This window comes from Diabrotica undecimpunctata, chromosome 7, assembly GCF_040954645.1.
Source record: "Diabrotica undecimpunctata isolate CICGRU chromosome 7, icDiaUnde3, whole genome shotgun sequence".
NCBI classification, from domain to species: domain Eukaryota; kingdom Metazoa; phylum Arthropoda; class Insecta; order Coleoptera; family Chrysomelidae; genus Diabrotica; species Diabrotica undecimpunctata.
The window spans coordinates 156,792,788-156,812,992 of record NC_092809.1 but is presented as its reverse complement, the minus strand read 5'-3'; the positions used below and the strand labels follow the sequence as shown (position 1 = coordinate 156,812,992).

At 32.3% G+C, this 20,205-nt stretch overlaps 1 protein-coding gene across 2 annotated transcripts in view; it reads right to left on the bottom strand.

The window, feature by feature from the left end:
• Positions 1-20,205, bottom strand: part of slgA (proline dehydrogenase slgA) — a 135,190-nt gene that overhangs the window by 26,896 nt on the left and 88,089 nt on the right. For both annotated transcript variants that reach the window (XM_072538585.1, XM_072538586.1), the window contains 2 exons: positions 13,237-13,301; positions 7,422-7,600 (listed from right to left, as the gene is read on the bottom strand). In XM_072538585.1, the coding sequence (XP_072394686.1) occupies positions 7,422-7,600; positions 13,237-13,301 (244 nt within the window). The remainder of the gene's footprint in view (positions 1-7,421; positions 7,601-13,236; positions 13,302-20,205) is intronic.

Sequence of the window (20,205 nt, the reverse complement as noted above, 5' to 3'; positions counted from 1 at the left end):
AAATAATTCAAGTCTATGCACCAACAACAACCCATTCAGATGAAGAAGTCGAAGAATTCTACGACGATATCTCAATAGCCCTAAACTACGTACCCACACAATATGTGATAATATGTGGTGATTTCAATGCGAAAACAGGAATCAAAGCATGTCCAGAAGAAACATCACTTGGACAATTTGGACTAAATGGAAGGAATGAAAGAGGAGAGACCTTAATTGGTTTTCTCCTTCAGAATAATCTAGTCCAAATGAATTGCTTTTTCAACACTGGTAGCGACTACAGAATGGTAAGAGCAGAACTTAAAATAAGCACAAAACAAGAGATACGCAGATTAGTAAATACGAAATCAATACCAATATGGACCTAACCTAGAGATATTAAAGAATATCAAAGCGACATCGAAACCAAACTGAAAAACAATACAGACATAACTCTCAATGAAAACATAGATGCACCAAACCAACATATTACGCAAGCCATTGGAGAAAGCATGAGAAAACACTGTCCCAGAAATACGAATGAAGAAAAACTTAGTACTGACACCAGGAATTTAATGAAACAAAAAAATCTTATTACAGAAAGAAATGATCCAAATGGAGAGCAAAAGAGAAAGATAAACAGAGAAGTCAAGAAAGAAATAAGAAAAGACTTAGGAAAGATTGAACAAACCATAGAAAATAATAAAGGCCTAAAAAGTCTGCAAAGAAAACTAAATAATGGAAAAAGCCAGATCATTGAATTAAAAAAAAGGGCGAAATAACAACAAATCGAGAGGAGCTTTTAACAATAGTAGAAGACTTCTATGGAGAACTTTATAAAAGCAGACGGATGAACCAAACACAGCTAAAATATGCAATAAGCAAAACAATATTAAATCAAGGCTCTGGACTCATACCAGAAATAACTCTAAGTGAAATTAGACAAGCGATGAATAAAATGAAATCCAATAAATCACCAGGAGACGATGGAATTGTGATCGAGGCTGTTGAGAATGGCGGTGAACCTCTAGTGAGGAAAATAAAAGATCTCTTTAATCTATGTTTGACAAAGAAATCCATACCATCTGAATGGAATAGAGCCAAAATAATTCTTCTGCACAAAAAAGGAGAGAAAACTGATCTGGAAAATTACCGACCAATCAGTCTGTTAAACCATCTTTATAAACTTTTCACGAGAGTAATCACCACAAGATTAGACAAGAAATTAGACCTATATCAAAGTAGAGAACAAGCTGGATTCAGAGCAAACTTTGGAACCAACGATTACCTTCAAACAATAAAACAACTCATCGAAAAATCTGTAGAATATAACAAGCCCTTAGTTTTAACATTCGTAGATTTCCACAAAGCATTCGACTCAGTAGAACTCGACAGTGTTATAGAAGCACTAAACGAGAGCCGCATTGATAGCCATATTCGAGGCTAATATGTAAAATATAAAGTAAAATATGCGACAAGCTCGATACAACTACACGCTAACAGCAACCAAATAAAAATCCAAAGAGGTATCCGACAAGGTGATACGTTGTCACCTAAACTTTTCATATCGGCTCTAGAAAAAGCGATCAAAACCCTAAACATTATCGCTCACAAAGAAAGTCGCACAAAAACTAAGAGAAGCGCAGAGAAGAATGAAGCGATCAATGATAGGGGCCACTCTGCGAGACAGGATCAGAAACGAAGATCTACGAGGTAAGACCAAAGTCATAGACGTCATTGAAAGAAGCTGTAACTTAAAATGGAAATGGGCTGGACACGTTGCCAGAATTAAGGACGGAAGATGGACTGGCAAACTAGTTGAATGGAGACCAAGAGCCGATAAACGTAGGAGAGGAAGACCACCAACACGATGGCAAGACGACTTACGAAAGACAACAAAAAACTGGATACAGCAAGCACAAGATAGAACACTTTAGAGACAAACAGGAAAGGCCTTTGTCCAGCAATGGATTGAGAGGAGGAAACATGTGAAAACTATGATATATCATTTATTTCAAGCAAAAGGTAAAGACCATTTTTTGTCATTCATTAATAATGAAGAAAGTTAAAAAGATAACCAAGGAAATTTTGAAATTGTTAAACTGTGTCTATAAACAAGTTTATGGCCATATTTAGGTGATTATGTTAATGATGGTAATTTGTAGCAGAAGTTTTACAAAAGAAATGAAGACCTATTTATAGAAACAACATAACTGTATTTTTAATATTTTATACATTATTTTTATATATTATTTTATATAGAAATTATGTAGGTTTTTTCTATTTTATGTAAAACATTAAAACTACAGTTATTGTATGTTGTTCTTGTAAAGAGGTGTTCAAACGTTACTCTTATGAATATGATTCAATTGTATATCTCATGTTGACGTTTTATATGCAAAATTCATAGTTTTCGTTGTCAATAACTCATCAATGCCTTTTTATTCTACTGTATACCTATACATGATATAAAATATTTTACTCGTACTGCCGGCAGATGCATTTTATCCAAGCCGGTCCTGTGAGACAATGAGCAATCAACAGCTGGAGAAAACCGACAACCCTGCGCGTTTATTCTCCATAAGAAAAGCATTGCCGTATCTTACCCGTACTGCACTCTCAGTGTGACATTTTCTATAGTACCATATAATAAATAAATCTTATTGAGCTTGCCAAAATTACTTGATACCTCAATATAACAATTGTTAAAGTCGATTCTTATGCACTGTACTTTAGGTGTACCAATAAAAATAAAATATCTATTTATAAGTCGTTACGTTACATTGACTAACAATAGTTTTCAAAATTATTTCCTTCACGAGGTTTATGTATGTTTAAACTTATTTGAAAGATCAAGGTTGCTGTTTACCGATATTTTTCTGTATGTATTTAAAACGATTCCAATGATACCTTAAATTTTAAGGGTCAAAGTTACAACCTGTTCCTACACAGATGCTGTTTTTGGGGCTATTAATATTCCTTGGCAATGTTACATGAGTTACAATACAGAGAGATGTTGCATATATGTGCTTAAAATACGATAATATACCTGCAACTTTTGGCAAAAAATGAAATAGTTGACCTATTAATGACACATTTTTTGTATTTTATTTATATCGTCCTCAATGCCATTTCAAAGGTTGATTAATAGTCACATAATGTTAGCGGCATCAATTTTGAGGAAAAGTTTCTCTAAAATATACCCGAATTTCATCTCTGATCTAGTTATCACACAGCACATAAAAAATGTTAGGATAATTCTCATTAATGAACTTCAAATTATTTCTACAATCAACTTAATATTAAGTTACAATCTCATAAGACATTAAGATTGTGATTCGCAACTCTATCTACAGCTAAGTTTCGATGATTATCCAAAAATGAAATTGTATTAAAAATGTTATCTAGACAGACATCCATTTGAAAAACAATACAACATTATAAACGGCCACTAATAATTTTCAAAAAAATAGAAGACAAGTTTTAACCTAAAACAGGGATAGAATATCACTTTAAATCACTCATTATTAAATATGCTTCTAGACTTAAAAAAAATATTATGTTTATCAACAAGGATATCGGAAGGAAAAAAATCCAACATATTTGATTGACGCCCTAACGGCAGTCAAAAAGTTTTTACCATCAAGAACACAAGTGACATACCAGCCTGCTACTCAAATGAACACAATATCTACACTTATAATGTACCAACCATAAAAACATTATTAAAAAACAAAAAAAAAACGGGTGTGGCAGTCCAGTGGGACTGCCGGTAGAAGTTATACTTCCATACACGCGTTCGTCGTTACAAATTTATGTGGGAGTAATTCTGCACAATCATTACATATGTAATGCTATAGGTAAGAGAGAGCAGAAAGGGAAAAAGAATTAGGTATACAGGTATATGGTGCATCGTTTGCTGTATATAAACATTTGACCTGTAATAGGAGTATAGTAAGTAAATAAAGGATTGAATCAATATTTTGATGAAAATATATATTTTTATTTTCATATATGTATAAAAGGAATAGAATTAAAAAAAATTTTTTACACGTACTCTGCAGTAAAATTCATTATTTTGTTATTAATATTAAAATACAATACAATACACTGCAACATAATTCAATATAATAATACAATACAAATTAAAATGCAATATTCATAAGTATTTAAAAATGACAATATACATAACTTACTTACGCATATGTTTATTTACCATGATAACAATATTAATAAAAACATATTGTGAAATGAAAAAGACAGCAAAGATTTGATTTCACGTTCAAAGCGTCTATGTATCTGTTGATACGTATTTCGACTTAATAAGTCTCATCAGAACAGTTATTCATAGCCGTTCTTAACGTGAAAAATAATCTTCTCTGTCTTTTAGGAAGCAACAATAAAATGGCTTCGTTAGGACGCAATAGCGACATCTGATAGAAAAATCGGTAAGATAGTTTCGAAACAAATTCAGATTTCTGCTTTAATCTGAACCTTCTATAAATGCAAGGTATAACAGACGTTGATAAAGATGTTAATAGAGACATGGGGAATCTAAAATTTGCATTCCACGACATGTCTATCAAGTAAGCAGAAATCCATAACGAATTTGTTTCTTGTACTCATACAGAGTAGATCCGAATAAAATAAAAAAGACAGCAAAGATTTGATTTCACGTACAAAGCGTCTATGTATCTGTTGATATGTATTTCGACTTAATAAGTCTCATCAGAACAGTTATTCACAGGCGTTCTCAACGTGAAAAATAAAATGTCTTTTCTGTCTTTTAAGAAGCAACAATAAAATGGCTTCGTTATGGACGCAATAGCGACATCTGATAGAAAAATCGGTAAGATAGTTTCGAAACAAATTCAGATTTCTGCTTTAATCTACTCTGTATGAGTACAAGAAACAAATTCGTTAAGGATTTCTGCTTAGTTGATAGACATGTCGTGGAATGCAAATTTTAGATTCCCCATGTCTCTATTAACATCTTTATCAACGTCTGTTATACCTTGCATTTATAGAAGGTTCAGATTAAAGCAGAAATCTGAATTTGTTTCGAAATTATCTTACCGATTTTTCTATCAGATGTCGCTATTGCGTCCATAACGAAGCCATTTTATTGTTGCTTCTTAAAAGAGAGAGAAGATTATTTTTCACGTTAAGAACGGCTATGAATAACTGTTCTGATGAGACTTATTAAGTCGAAATACGTATCAACAGATACATAGACGCTTTGTACGTGAAATCAAATCTTTGCTGTCTTTTTCATTTTAAAAGATTATGATTAACATACCAATGCTTCTATGCGATATTAACACTAAGATTATCAAATTTTTTCTCAGATTCCTACAGATCAATCATATAAAATTATAACCTTAATAATAGCCTATCCAATATTAACATTTAAACCATTTATACGAAAACATAAATAAAATGTAGATATTATGTAGATGAAATGTCTATATTCACTGATAATAGGGCATGAGATATATTCTTAGACTCACGACAGTGGCCCAAATATTAACAAAACAAATATACTGGCTGATTATTCAGTAGAATAAAAGCCAAAAAGAAGAAGAAGAAGAAGCAGGATATCTGGCAGGCTTTTTGTTATTCGAAAATACAAATTTTCATCTTGTCAAAAGGTCCAAAACACACTTAGGTACAATTCAAAATAATATTTCTACTGGGTATAAACCACAATTTTACTTTAAAATAAGTTTATTTTGACGTTTTAATTTCCGCTTTGGAAGTCGTTTTCAAAATACAAAACATTAATAAATTAAACAAATTTTGTAAAAAAAAATAATTTAATTTCATCTGACTAGTTCACACATTTGAGTTGCATTTCTACGACTATTTCACTCATCTTAAAATTTTCACATAATCTGACCAATCACAAACCAAAGACAGCTTGTGTTATCGCGAAAACACCAACTGTCTTTCAATTCTGATTGGTCTATCAGCTTCGTGTTTTCAATGACGTAACCATGGATACCGATCGCAAAGCAAAGTTTGACGTTTGCCAAAAAAATTATTGTAGCTGTATACGACAAAATAAGTCGTTTCGGTGGTACTTCAAACGAAGTTATAAACCAAAACATTGAAGAAAATATACCGAGTAACACAAGAAAATCTAAATCTTATATATGGAGACAATTTATGATGTTCTGTGTGGATCGCAACTACAAATTAGATGCAGAAAATAACAACGAAAGACTAGCATTCATTCTAAAAGACTGGGCCTTCAACATGCGAAAAATTGATGGTAGTGATTACAAGGAGAGTGTTATTAAAACCATATGGAACACTACTGCAAAATTGGTACAAGAAAAATATTTCTGTGAGTATCAGAGACATATTGATCCCTTCAAAGATATAACCTTCAAGGAAGCGAGAGCGGCTCGTGATAGTAAGGGAAAATTGTTGCAAACTGTACCCGATAAAAGGAAAATGAGTTCTGTCGCTATGACTTCGGATGAATATAAAAATATGTGCTTACAATTAGTAAATAATTATAACAAATTATTTATAGTTATAATAAATATTTCATGATTATGACTAATTGTGAATTATTCAAAAAATGGGTAGATTTGGGTTACCTAGATCAAATGTATTATTATTAAATTCCTTCCTCTCATTCTACTGAATTTTTGACCTATCACTTTGTTCATGAAATAGTCTAATAAAATACCACTCGTGATTTAATTTAGCTTATAAGTCTGTCTTTTATTTCTAAAATCAACTGAGTTTCTTAAAGAAAACACCACTCGTCCTATGGACTCGTGGTGTTTTCAAACAACTCAGTTTCGTTTGGAAGTAAATCGACAGACTTATCGCGAAAATTGAATCAATAGTGGTATTACTATTGATAACTTTATTTTAGATAATTTTCAGTAGTAATATCCGTAGGACATTGATAACAGACGAGATAATTTCATGAAAATCGAAAGCTCGTTCCTTGGTAACAGCACGAAGCCGAAGGCTGAGTGCTGTTACCAAGCAACGAGCTTGAGAAATTTGTCATGAAATTATCAGGCATTCATCAATGTTCGAGGGATATTCGGCGTATAATTTTTAGAAAAAAAAAATCATAACTCATAACGAAACATTTATTTATTAAAAGTACAGTTAGTGAAAGTACAATTATTAAATTTATACTTTGAACCTTCTCATTGCCGAAACGTGACATTTTGAAATTTATTTGGATGAAGTTGTCAAACTCGATCGTGTTGTCATAGGGATTGAAAATTGCAATGAATGCAATTATCAGTCTAATGTTAACATGATTGGGTGAAATTGTTCCACATGACACAAAATGACGAAATTTGAATGGTTGTTAGAACAGTCAAAAAATTTTCTTTCTAATATATTAATCAGATCGTGTCACTTTTGCGTTTAATAATATATTTAATTATTTTTAAAAAGTAACTTACCCTTGTTTATCGTATGTAACTTGCTTCAGAAATTTTCGTAAAGATTCTTTATCTTGAATTTTTTCGAATTTTGCCTCCAAATCTTCATACTTCATGTGATGACACAAAACGTTACCTTCACCTCCAACAATCTCGGTCATATACTGTCTTGCTCTCATAATTACTTCAGAAAGTTGAAGCTAAAACACAAAATATATAGTAAACATTATGTGATTATAACTCAACTCTTTTTGATTATATAATGTAATTATTTTAGTAGAAAAAATACTGTAAACTAACTATGAACGTGAATTATAGCTCAAAGTTCTTATACGCATTACAAAGTACGAGTAACATTAAACAACTTGTGTGGAAAGGATTAAAATCATGTTCCGAAGCATGTCTTGTAGTATCAAAAACTTTTCATGAGATTTGTATTTTCAGATAAAACCAGGAAAAACTTCAATATCGAACAGTAAAAGGCAAAATTTACTAAAATCATTAGACTAAAAAAAAGCACGTAAAGCTCATTTGTAAAATCACTATAAATATATTTTTTTACTATTTGTAACGCCTCAAAAATCCGGTTGTTATTTCTTATAAAATATATGAAATCTTAGTTCACCCTGTACATAAATAATACCTGTTAATTTTCATAAATATCTTCTCACGAAAATATTTTAAGACTCACTTATTTTGACTTAGTTATGTCCAGAATAGAAACCTTTTCAAAAACACCGCTAGGATGCTACAATACGATTCCCGTTTTGAAACTTTATTGTCCTTTGTGTAGTTGCTTATCTGAACGCTGTTAACTAATTGTAAACGCTGTTACTGAAACACTTAAAGCAGTCAGTAAGCAAAAAGATGTACCAGAAGTCCTTCCGGAAGAAGTAGATTCGAAAATTAGAAAAATGAAAAGTGGTAAAGCAGCTGGAATATATGGCATAACAGAGGAACTGATTAAATATGCTGGAAAAAAACCCGGAAAATCTTAGATACCTTAGAAAAATACCAGATCACTGGAATACAGCAAACATAATTATTCTCATTCATAAGAAAGCAGCAAAGAGGATATTAAAAACTACAGACCTATAAATCTACTACCAATCACATGCAAGATATTCACAAAGATCATCAACAAGAGATTAACAAATGCATTAGATGCTGCACAGCCAAGACAGCAAGCCAAATATCGCTAGAATTAATCTTCATATATTTCGAGAAGGATTTCGATTCTATATATCCCAAGGCCGTAATAGAAGCTTTGACCAACCAATGCATTGACAAACCGTACATAGAGACTTTAGCAAATATATACAGACAAGCACAAGCTAAGGTAAAAATTTATGAAAATACTCCAGAATTTCCCACTACCAGAGGCGTTCTACAAGGAGACGCAATATGACCAAAGCTCTTATCTGAAACTCTAGAAAATATATTCAGCAAAATGAACAGGCAGTACAAAGGAGTATCCATTGATGGAGAATACCTCAACCGAGAAGTTGGCCTAAAATTGAACTTGACAAAAACAAAAACTATGTACAATGAGCTAATGGATGTCCAAGATGTAATAATAAACAACACTGGACTTGAGACAGTAGACAGAGTATGTATATCTGGGACAATGAATACATAGTGTGAATACATTGTGCATATTTTGGTAAAAATACAGTTACATTTAACTCCATGTTGACTCCATGACATAAGGCTGCGAAACTTGGACACTAAAGAAAAAGATAATAGCGAAACTGAAAGTGACTCAAAGGTCAACGGAGCGATGCATTTTGAAGAAGATTTTGAACCTGTCCCATAAACTTTCGAGTATGTGCATTGAACGAGCTTTCGTTTCATCAACATTATTCTTAAGATAAACATTTTCTACCTTTGTTCGTATCTCAGGATCTTCTCTAAGAGCCTCTAAATTCGGTTTTATTGTCTAGATTGGGTTTTATATTCTTATGATTGATTTTCTTCAGTTTTATCGATATTCTCATAATAACTATGTTCACACCATGTATTCAGTTTCTATATCGGTCTCTAATTAATAAATAATCTATTTTATATCTTATCAAGTTGTTCTCGTTGTCACCTATATTTTCAACATGTATAGTCTTCTGTCGGATAATAACTAATGTATTGTTTTTTAACTTCCCAATTACAAATCTATCTAGATCTAAAGATTGACCAGTTTGGCCAGGAGAAAAAATACTGTACTTGGCAAGTTAAGATATTCAAAAAGATGAAAATTATGCAAGAATAAAAAATTTAATTGAAAGTTCCATAAAAAATATATTGTTATAAAGATAATAAATGTATTGTGAACATATTCAGTCAATAAATATTGTTAATTATAAACGACGTCTTATTATACAACTTGATTAATAAATTAAAATGAAATGTATTACATTTAATTAATAGTTACAGTAAAACCTCCGTTAACCGAAATAATTGGGGGGGAGGCCGTTTCGGATAACAAGAATTTCGGTTAAAAATAACATTGTTTTTTATAATATTCTTGATCAAAGTATTGGTATTAAAAAATACTATGAGTTGATTTCGTAATGTTTTCTAATAAGTAAATCCAAAATAAAGTAATAAAATTAAGGAAAATGAACAAGTTTAACATGCGTTTTTTTGAAGAAATCTGCTATTTTTTTTGCGTTTTCGTTTGACAACGATGTTTCTCTCTCCCTCCATCGTTAATTTGCAGAACGTCATGAGTTTGCCTCATTCGATTGTTCGACGAAACGTAAAGCAATCTGAAAATTACAAAACTTTATGTAATGACAACAAAAATTAAGAATCTAGTCATGTCCCTAACTAATTAGGCCTACTGTATAAAATTCTTTCCTCTAAAGCATTGAAAATCTCGTCGACGGTCTTGTGCTGCCTGTTGCCTCTTGGGTCGTCATCTTCGTCATCTGATATGCTCAGGTTGTCTTGATAAAGAACCATATCAATGATGTCCTGGTCGATGAATTTACGTTCTGAGTCATCAGCTACTAACCAGTCACGTATCTCTTCTTAGTTAATTTCGTCATGTCCCGGCAAATTTTTAATGAAAGGTTTAATTTCTTCTGTCGTTTTCTTACCATTTTCTTCTTCAGGATCGTCAATCAAAATCTTATCAAAAAGTTTGTTCCAGCATTTTTCCAAAGTTGAAGATTTGATCTTGGCCCACGACTCAGCTCACCAATAAAAATGTTTTATTGTTTAAGATTTGAGAATTTCGGGAACACTTTTGGATTAATTCGTCTCCTGTAATAACAGATGTCTTAAGAATGCTTCTCTATAATGTCTCTATGACTCCCTGGTCTAACAGCTGGATTAAGCTTGTGATATTCGGTGGCAAAAATCTGACAATTGTCACCAATTTGTAGATTTTGAGGGTGAGGGCGCATTGTCAACAAGCAAATGCTTTGATGAGAAGGTTTTTTGATTTTAAAAAGGATTTTACACTTGAGACGAATTCATTTTCAAACCATTCTAAAAATAAAGTGGTCGACATCCATGAACTTTTTTGGCTTCTATACCTTAAAATGCCTTTTCGGAAATATCTTTTAGAGCTCTTGGTTTTTGTGATTTTCGAACACACATAGACATCAATTGGTGAGTAAAATTAACGGAATTGTTTACGTTTTGCGACAAACCTTTACTTTTTATTGAGGAAATTATTGAAACTGTCAGCCGTTTCGGTTAAACGATGTTTCGGTTAAGGGAGGTTTTACTGTATATCTAAACATAAATGCAGAATAACAATAAATACAATTTTCAGAATTTACACCGTAGGATATATTACGGCAAAAGCAAAAGATTCGATCGGAAAAAACATTTACGAAATAGTAGTAAGAGTACTATAAACCTAATACAAGAAGATCTACGCAATAATCCAGTGTCACATCACATGTTTGTTGTTCTTCTTTAAATAATTATTTATCTTTATCTTATTTAACTTTATCTTTCATTTTACTATTTTTATTTTAAAAATAGTTGGCGATCAACTCTTCATTCAACTTTTCAATCAACTATATATCCTATTTAATCTTTATTTAGTTGTTCATTTATTTTAGTTATATTTCCTGTATTAGACTCCAGTATGTTCTAAGTCACATACATACAACTTATACAATGGACAAAGTAGATCTGCCATTTGGCAACTCTGCTCTATCGTGTCAGTTGTACTTCAAAATTAAAGGGGAAGTTGCTGTTCATCTATAAACAGGCATTTCGCTATTGAAAATTCATTTATATTATTAAATATTTTCCTGGGATGAGTTCTTACATTTCTAGTTAATCATTTTATATCTGTCTTTTTGAAATCGTAGGCTTCCACGGCCAGAGTCAGAATTATAGTTTATTCGTCTTCCGGGTTTGGACCGTGTCATTTGTGAGTGACCCAAAAGTGGGTTCATCTCGACGTTTCGCTACAATTGTATGTAGCTTCTTCAGGAGAACAAAAAAGAAAAAGAAAACAAAAGACAGGAAGATGGGTAGTTAGCAACGGTAACTCAGTTACTCAACGCAACCAGAGGCGAATACTAACTACCAAGATGGGCATTTGGTCACAGTAACTCAACTACTTAACGCAGCCAGAGGTGAAAACCAAATGCCAGGACAGGGATTCACGTCCAACAGCTCAGAACACTAACGCGTCGAGAGGCATTCCTGTCCTGGCATTTGGTTTTCACCTCTGGCTGCGTTAAGTAGTTGAGTTACTGTGACCAAATGCCCATCTTGGTAGTTAGTATTCGCCTCTGGTTGCGTTGAGTAACTGAGTTACCGTTGCTAACTACCCATCTTCCTGTCTTTTGTTTTCTTTTTCTTTTTTGTTCTCCTGAAGAAGCTACATACAATTGTAGCGAAACGTCGAGATGAACCCACTTTTGGGTCACTCACAAATGACACGGTCCAAACCCGGAAGACGAATAAACTATAAATCTGTCTTTTTATAAATTGACTTTTTTTATCCATACATAACCTCCTTTGCACATGTTTCTTAACTTATAATTCGTCTTACATGCAGTTAGTATTCATTTTATCCTCGCCAATTTGATATTTAAAATTTTAATTATTTTCAATCTTATGTCATTTCAATCAATATGTGATTAGATAAACCTCGCATCTGTTCTAACACGTCTAGTGCTACACAAAACAAACAATAGCAGGCCCACTAAACTTAAGTAATGGTTAATTTAGAAAATTGATGGTATTGACATAACTTTTGAAAGTAGAAGACATCGTCAGATTTATCAAGATATAATGACTCAGATGGATGAGACATCTACAAAGGAAAGATCCAGACAATTAGTTATCAATAAAATCACCACTAACTAGACACCAGTAACAGGTAGACCATGAGAAAGACCCAAAACGAGATGGGAGAATAAGATAATAGAGGACTTTAGGAAGATAGGAGTTCGAGAATGGAAATCCATTTGCAAAAAAAGAAATAATGTGGAGAAACAAAAGTCACACAACTAATTGTAAACAAAAAAAAAGTTAATGCGGACTGATTCCCGCGACAAATGAATCTGGAGAGTCCATAGACAGTAGACAGCAGTCGCCTCGTCAGGAGTATAGATGCCATGATGATGATATATTTAAGATAAAATACAAAAATACCATCAACTATTACCACTGGCTGCAAAAGTTTTAAGTTAAATTTGGTTAGAAATGTGTGGAAAATATTAGTCACAGTAGATTTAATTAAAAAATTTTACTAAACACAGTTAACTCCTGACAGATATCTGACTGTTACAGATTTGTTACAACATATTCTTTGTGTAAGCAAGTTGTAGCGTTAATAATGGTTAGGTAAAAGTATGTTACTTACCAACAATTGTGGTCTGCCCAAAGCAGTGAATTTAACAGCTGCTATCCCGGTGCCATAAGTAGAGCCTATAAGTCAAATGGTTAGTAATGTGTTTATTTTTTGGGTTAGAAAAATCTTTTTTTTAAACAAAATTCAGTGAATAACTAATCTTATATCGAAAAATACCGAGTTAGCTACATTTGGTAAATGGCGACATGTAGTTTTATCTTCTATTTGGATACGCATCTCTTTTCTCCATTTGGTTGATGTACTAGTCTCATTTTCACCTCCTCTGCCGACACCAACAGGTGATGCTTACTTTGTTCACAATTATTGTGTAAAATATATCTTGAATCATAATTTGTTAATTTTTGTCATTTTTTTTACTCAGCCCTCGTCCTATTTTCCATATTCTTGTTTAATATTTCTCCTGCTATGAGATCAGATCTCGCTTTTCTTTTTTTTTTGGATATGTATGTTCCCTCTTACATTTATTGAGATTATTATTTTTTTGTTTGGACTGTCTCTTCTAATATTTGTTCGCCCTGGTTATCATTGGACGTGAACGTGTTTTTTGAAATGTAACACAAATGTCTCAACATTCTATTAATTGTGTCTCAATATATGAGTGGATAGTAGATAATTTAGCTGTTCTATCTCTTTGTTGCCTTCCATAATGAGTACCTGTGCTCGTATCAGTTGTTAGATTACTTAGGTAGGTATTAATTGTTTGTGTTAACCGCTTCTATGTAGTTTTATCTACAATGTTAGTAGGTAATACTGTTCATTTTTGTTTGAATGCAATGGTGTTTATGCCTGAGTATTTAATCACTTTTTAAGTAACATAAAAACATATTCTTATTCATTATTGGAAATTTTATTACATTGTTCTATCTTTTTTGTTACAATTCATATTCAAAGTTTGATTTAAAGCCTCGGGGAGGTCTGAATCTCACTATTACAAAGTAAAATGTAACGAAACACTTTCCAGATAAATAGAAAATTTTAAATAGTTTACTAATTTTGATTCTATGACTAATTCTAGTGCTTAGATCTAATTATTTTGTTTTTTTTTTGGCCTATAAAAATTTTCTCCATTTTAATATATTCTGGCAAATAAGCACTGCCAGCTTTGCTAAATAAATTATGCAGTATATTTATAGGAATATTTGTCTAGTACAAAATATATTCAGCAATAAAGCAGTAGGTTGTAACTGACGAAGGTATTTTTATGTAAATTCGACTAAGACGAAAATAAATCGTGTTTGCACTATAATAACTAGCTCTTCACTGAATTTAAAAAATAATTTGAAAAGTTTAAATAAAAATTTTCCGATTTGATTTGTAAATAATTTATGATTAGATTTAATAATTGGTGCCGTTGGAAATTATATTTAGATATTAAATTAGTTATTAGATATTAAATACTCATACCAAAACCTGCTAGGTACCATTTCTATTTTGAATTTCTTCCTGTACTATCGAATCCATAAAAACATTTCCCTAATATGTTTCTGAAGCTATTTTCTTGTGACATTTTACATTTTATTGTTATATTTTTTTTGGAATCCACCGCAAATATCATTATAAATATTTTATTTAACGTTTTGATTTTCAGCACAGAGTTTGTAAAATGCAAATTATTGTGTTTTGAGAACGATCTCAAAGTGCAAAGTAAAAACATCAAATAAAATATTTCTAATGATATTTTTGGTTAATTATCACAAAAATTTTATTTCCACTGCTTTTGTCAGCATCTAAGTCTCACACCCACATATGGGCGCCGGTCTAAACTCTCTTCTCTTTGTCAACCATTTTCCATCCACTCTTGAATGTAGGTCTCTCCCAATTGCTTCCATCTGTCTCTATCTTGCGCCAATCTTATCCACTGTTTGCCTGACATTGCTCTTATGTCATCTACTCATCTTTTTTGAGGTCTTCCCATGCTTCTTGTTGTCGTCCTTGGTCTTCATTCTAGAATTCTCATCTGTTGTCATTATATCGGGCTACGTGACCTGCCAGCGCCATTTCATTCTTGTGATTTCTTCCACAATATCCTAATCTTCGTTCTACGTCTTATCTCGGTGTTTCTAATCTTATTTCTCAGTGATATTCCAAGCATGATTCGTTCCATTGCTCTTCGCGTTGTTTCTAATTTTTTAGCGGATTTTTTGGTAAGGGCTACTGTCTCCAAGCCGTAGGTACAAACTGGTAGTATGCATGTGTTATACACCTTTTTCTTTAGGTTTACAGGAATGGAGGTGCTTTTCAAGATATATGCTAGTTTGCCGAAAGCGCCCCATGCCAGTTATGTTCTTTTAATTTCAGCATCTTGATTTGGTTTTCCTAATTTGATGACATGACCTAGATATACATAATATTCAACATTTTCTATGGTATGATTTTGTATTGTTATATTTGTCTGGTCTCGGCTCAGTATTTTTGTTTTACTGTAGTTCATTTTTAAGCCTACCGCCCATAATTCGATAGAATCGAATGCTTTATGGAAATCAACGAACGCCATATGAATTGGAGCATTATACTCGGTGCATTTTTCTATCAGTGTTCTTACGGTGTGCAAGTGGTCTATGGTACTAAAATGTTTTCTGAATCCAGCCTGCTCGATAGGTTGATAGAAATCGAGCTTATGTGTTAGGCGGTTGGTTATGATTTTAGTTAGTAATTTATAGAGATGTGATAGCAAGGATATTGGTCGGTAATTATCGATGTTTGCTTTTTTCTTCTTTCTTGAATAGTAGAATGACTTCAGAGTTGTACCATTCTTGAGAATCTTTCCTTCATCAATTACTTTATTAAATAAAATATTTAATACCTGTTCCATTTTTCTGTCACCTATTTTCAACAGTTCAACTGTAATTTTATCCTCTCCCGGACATTTATTCGTTTTTAGTTGATTTAGTGCCATTCTTATTTCATAGTCGGTTATGTCCGGTATTTCTTCTGAGACGGTGTTAATTATTGTTCGTTCGGTACGTCGTTGTTGTGGTTGTGTATTTACCGAGTATTATTTAGTGTAGAATTTTCAATGGTTTCGCTTATTTCCTTTCTGTCTCGCTCTCGTTTTTCTAATTTTTTATTTCTATGATTTTAGTTATGCCGCTTGAGTTTTTTGATTTCAATACTTTCATATTGCAGTTATCTTGTATTTATGCCGGTCTAAACACTGTTTGATATATCCTGATTTTTGATGTTGGCGTTAGGCTCTTGGATTTAATAACGTTGTGGAGTTTCTATTTCTAGCTCTATCTCTATTTTGTTTAATTTTCTTTACAGTGGTCACGATGTTTCCAACAATGTTGATGTCGTTTGCGTAAGATAGTAGTAATTTTGGTCCATTTACTGTCAAAAGTTCTGTTCAATTTGTACTGTTCTTATTCTTACTGTTTTTTTTTCTGTTTATACTGTCTCTATTCTTACTACTTTTTTCAGGATTATATTAAAGAGGAGAGGTGAAAGTGTGTCTTCTTGTTTTAAGCCACTGTTTATTTCTAACGATTCTGAGAGTTGGTTACCTATCCTTACTCTGGATCTACAGCCATTTACATATATTTTAACAAGTTGGATCAGTTTTTTTGGAATCGAAAGTTCTGCCCTTGCATTCTGATCCCTTGTATGCTTCTCGGAAGTCTGTGGAGAGATTATGGATAGTTCTATTGAATTCCTATTCTTTTTACTAGCCACCTTAGATCTATGGCGGTACTGTAAAAATCGTAAAATATGTGAGGTCTGCCATTTGGAATAAAACAGGACAATGTTATCTACATTATCGGAAAAAGGTAGATTTGATAACAACGGATATACATCAAGATGATCATATTACACAACACATATAAAACTAAATTCATAATTATCCGGTTAACTGCTTCTGATATCACTCGAATGTTCCATAAACTAGTCCCACATTATAGATAAAATATTTACTTTCTTAAAATTGATTTTCATGTAAAAACTGCTACAAAGTTTAACGAATTTTCCAGTAAATACTGCAAGCTCTCACATCATTTTGGTAATATTCGTTATTTTTGTAAGAGGACTTCTTGGCATAAATATTTTACTATAAACAATAAATTGTTTTGCGCAAGCGGTAGGATTCTTGCCTCGCACGCCGGTGGTCCGAAGTTCGAATCCTACCGCCGGCAAGAACAACTAGACATTTTTAAAAAAAATGTCTATATGCCCCAGGTCGAATCAGCCTGAATAAAATGAGTACCTTGGGTAAAACCAGGGGTAATAATAGGCGGTTGAAGCGTAGCACTGGCCATGTTACCTTCCTTGTATACCGTAGGCCCTAGATATAGCAGACTACCCTGCTGTACTCCCAAAGCCGCGCAGCGGTATAAAACGGGAGACTATTATTATTAACAATAAATTGTAATGGCACCAAGAGGCATCCTTATCCTACCACTAGTATTTCTATATCTGGCAATATTTGATCATTGTTACATTATCTCTCTGATTTTAAAATAAATTAACAATTATTGTTTTATAAAAAATCAAACTTTTCTCATGTGCACCTATTATCAAAGAAAATTATATCTACTTTTTATTGCAAAACGGAAAATTCTTAGTGAACTCATAAATAAATCCTTATTTAAAAAATTAGTAAAGGTAATCAAAGGTAAAATATAACATAAGTAAATTAAAAGCCCAACACCATAATACTTCTATATCCTAAATAAGACGATATAATAGAAAGGCAAATTGTAGAAAATACAAGGTGTGACTATAAAATACTGAGACTAATACTGTAAAACATTTTAATTTAAAAATAAAAGTGAAACTGGAACAAACCATGAAGTGGAAATATCCAGGAGTGGCTAGTATACCTATTGAATACAAAGCACGTGGTGTTCGTGTGTATTAAGGTATAAAAAATGCTTATTAAAAGCTTAAAATTTTTATTATTTCAATAATGGCTACAACCCTGATATCATCCATAAACTCATTTATAAAAAGAAACGTAAATTGCTTCAACAATCAGCTTACCCTAACATTACTTCAGATTCCCCATCTTACTTCTCATTACCATTTCACTGTCCAACACTCTCCGAATCAATCAAAAACACTATCCTGAATTCTGTTGAAAATATTAAGATTTCCTTTAAAGTTAACAATAAATTGAGTAGATCATTATGCAATAGTAAGGACTCTATTGACTTCAGCAAACGAAGTGGAGTTTATAAACTTCAATGTTCTGACTGTGATGCCACTTATATTGGTAGAACTTGTAGATCTCTAGTAACCAGGGCCATGGAACATTCTAAGTTAGAGAACACTTCTTCCTTTTCCCATCATCTTAAATATCACAATCACACAATCAAGGTACCAGATGATATTTCTCTTCTTCATAACATCCCAGGCAGAGATTATCTCAAACTTGACCTTTTTGAGGATTTGGAAATAGCCAAGGAAAAGAAAAACAATCCCAATTGTGTTAATCGTCACACCAGCATCAACAGAGACTTTGTCCCACTTCATCGACAATTATTCTCCTGATCTAACTTTCTGTCTTTTAACTTCAAATCCAGTTGACTTACTTCTACATTTCTTTCTATTTTCCCATAGCTTAATATCACCTTATATAATCCGCCATACTTAACTCTATTCTTGTCACCATTAATACACTAACATCCCCCTTTTTCCAATATCCAATTTCCCATCCTCTCCAATAACTACTATCTAACTAATCACACAGGTTTTCTTATAAATACTCACTTTACATCTACCAATCTCTTATCACAATCAGTTTCAGTATCCCCAGCTTACATATTTACATTCATCTCCTATTTCCTTTTCTTTCTTTTTCCTCGGTTCATCTTCCATAAATTTCAAACCAACTTCTATCTATACTTACTTCATACAAGGAAACAATTAGGAAATAACATTCTTTTCATAGCCTTTAAAATGATTTATTAATTTCAACTACCTAACTTAAATTTTGCCTTACCTTGGTATACCAAATTTATTTTACATCACAGTCACTCATTATTTTACATTCTCCCAATTTTTTAAAATACCAAAAATTGCTATTGATCCTACTATACACAAAACACAATTCTTCACTAAAAACTGCCTATTCACAAACTTAAGCACAATGACTTTTGCTCCTACTACATCATTCTACTTGACATTGACAGGCACTAACTGATTTTTCATACCATCTTTCTATTAGTTAGCCCAAGACTCCAGCACAGATCAGAGGTAATGGAAGTCTATAAAACCTCACCAACTAAAGGGGGTCATGTAAGATGCCCCCATTTTTAGTTTTTAATAATCAAGTTAACAGTCTATTGCATTTACCTTGATAAATACCATGAGGATTTTTTAATACGGATGTCCTTCCAATGTTTTTATGTGGCCATACAATGTTTTTAACAACTTTTTATGTAAATAGTAAAAAACCAACGTGTTCTTTCTATATATTTAAATTTTAACTTACTTGTTTTTTAATATTGGTATTTTTACTCTCTCTTTTAATAAACTGATGATGGAATGATTTAATTCCGGAAAGATCTTCTTTACAATAAAAAGTTTAAGCTTTTAATAAGCATTTTTTATACCTTAATACACACGAACACCACGTGCTTTGTATTTTAATTTAATTTTATTCATATTTAGTTACTATTCCCTTCAATATACATCATTCTTTCATCCTTTCAGTGCACTATGCGACCTTTTTATTATTCGAAACTCTGGTGAAAAGCGAAGTCCTTCATAAACCTACTGCTTTTCTTTCATAGCTTTCAAAATGTTCCTTTCAATCCAGATTTATCTATCTATATTCCGGTTTTTATATTCCGGAATTATAAACTACTACGTTAGTATTTTTATTTTTTTAACCACCAGTGTGATACTAAAGTAGAACGGCAGACCAGACATGTATTACCACCTTTAACATCTTCGTAGCCATCTTGGAAACATTGGAAAAAAATCGTAGTTGAATTAAATAAAACACTTAAATACCATACA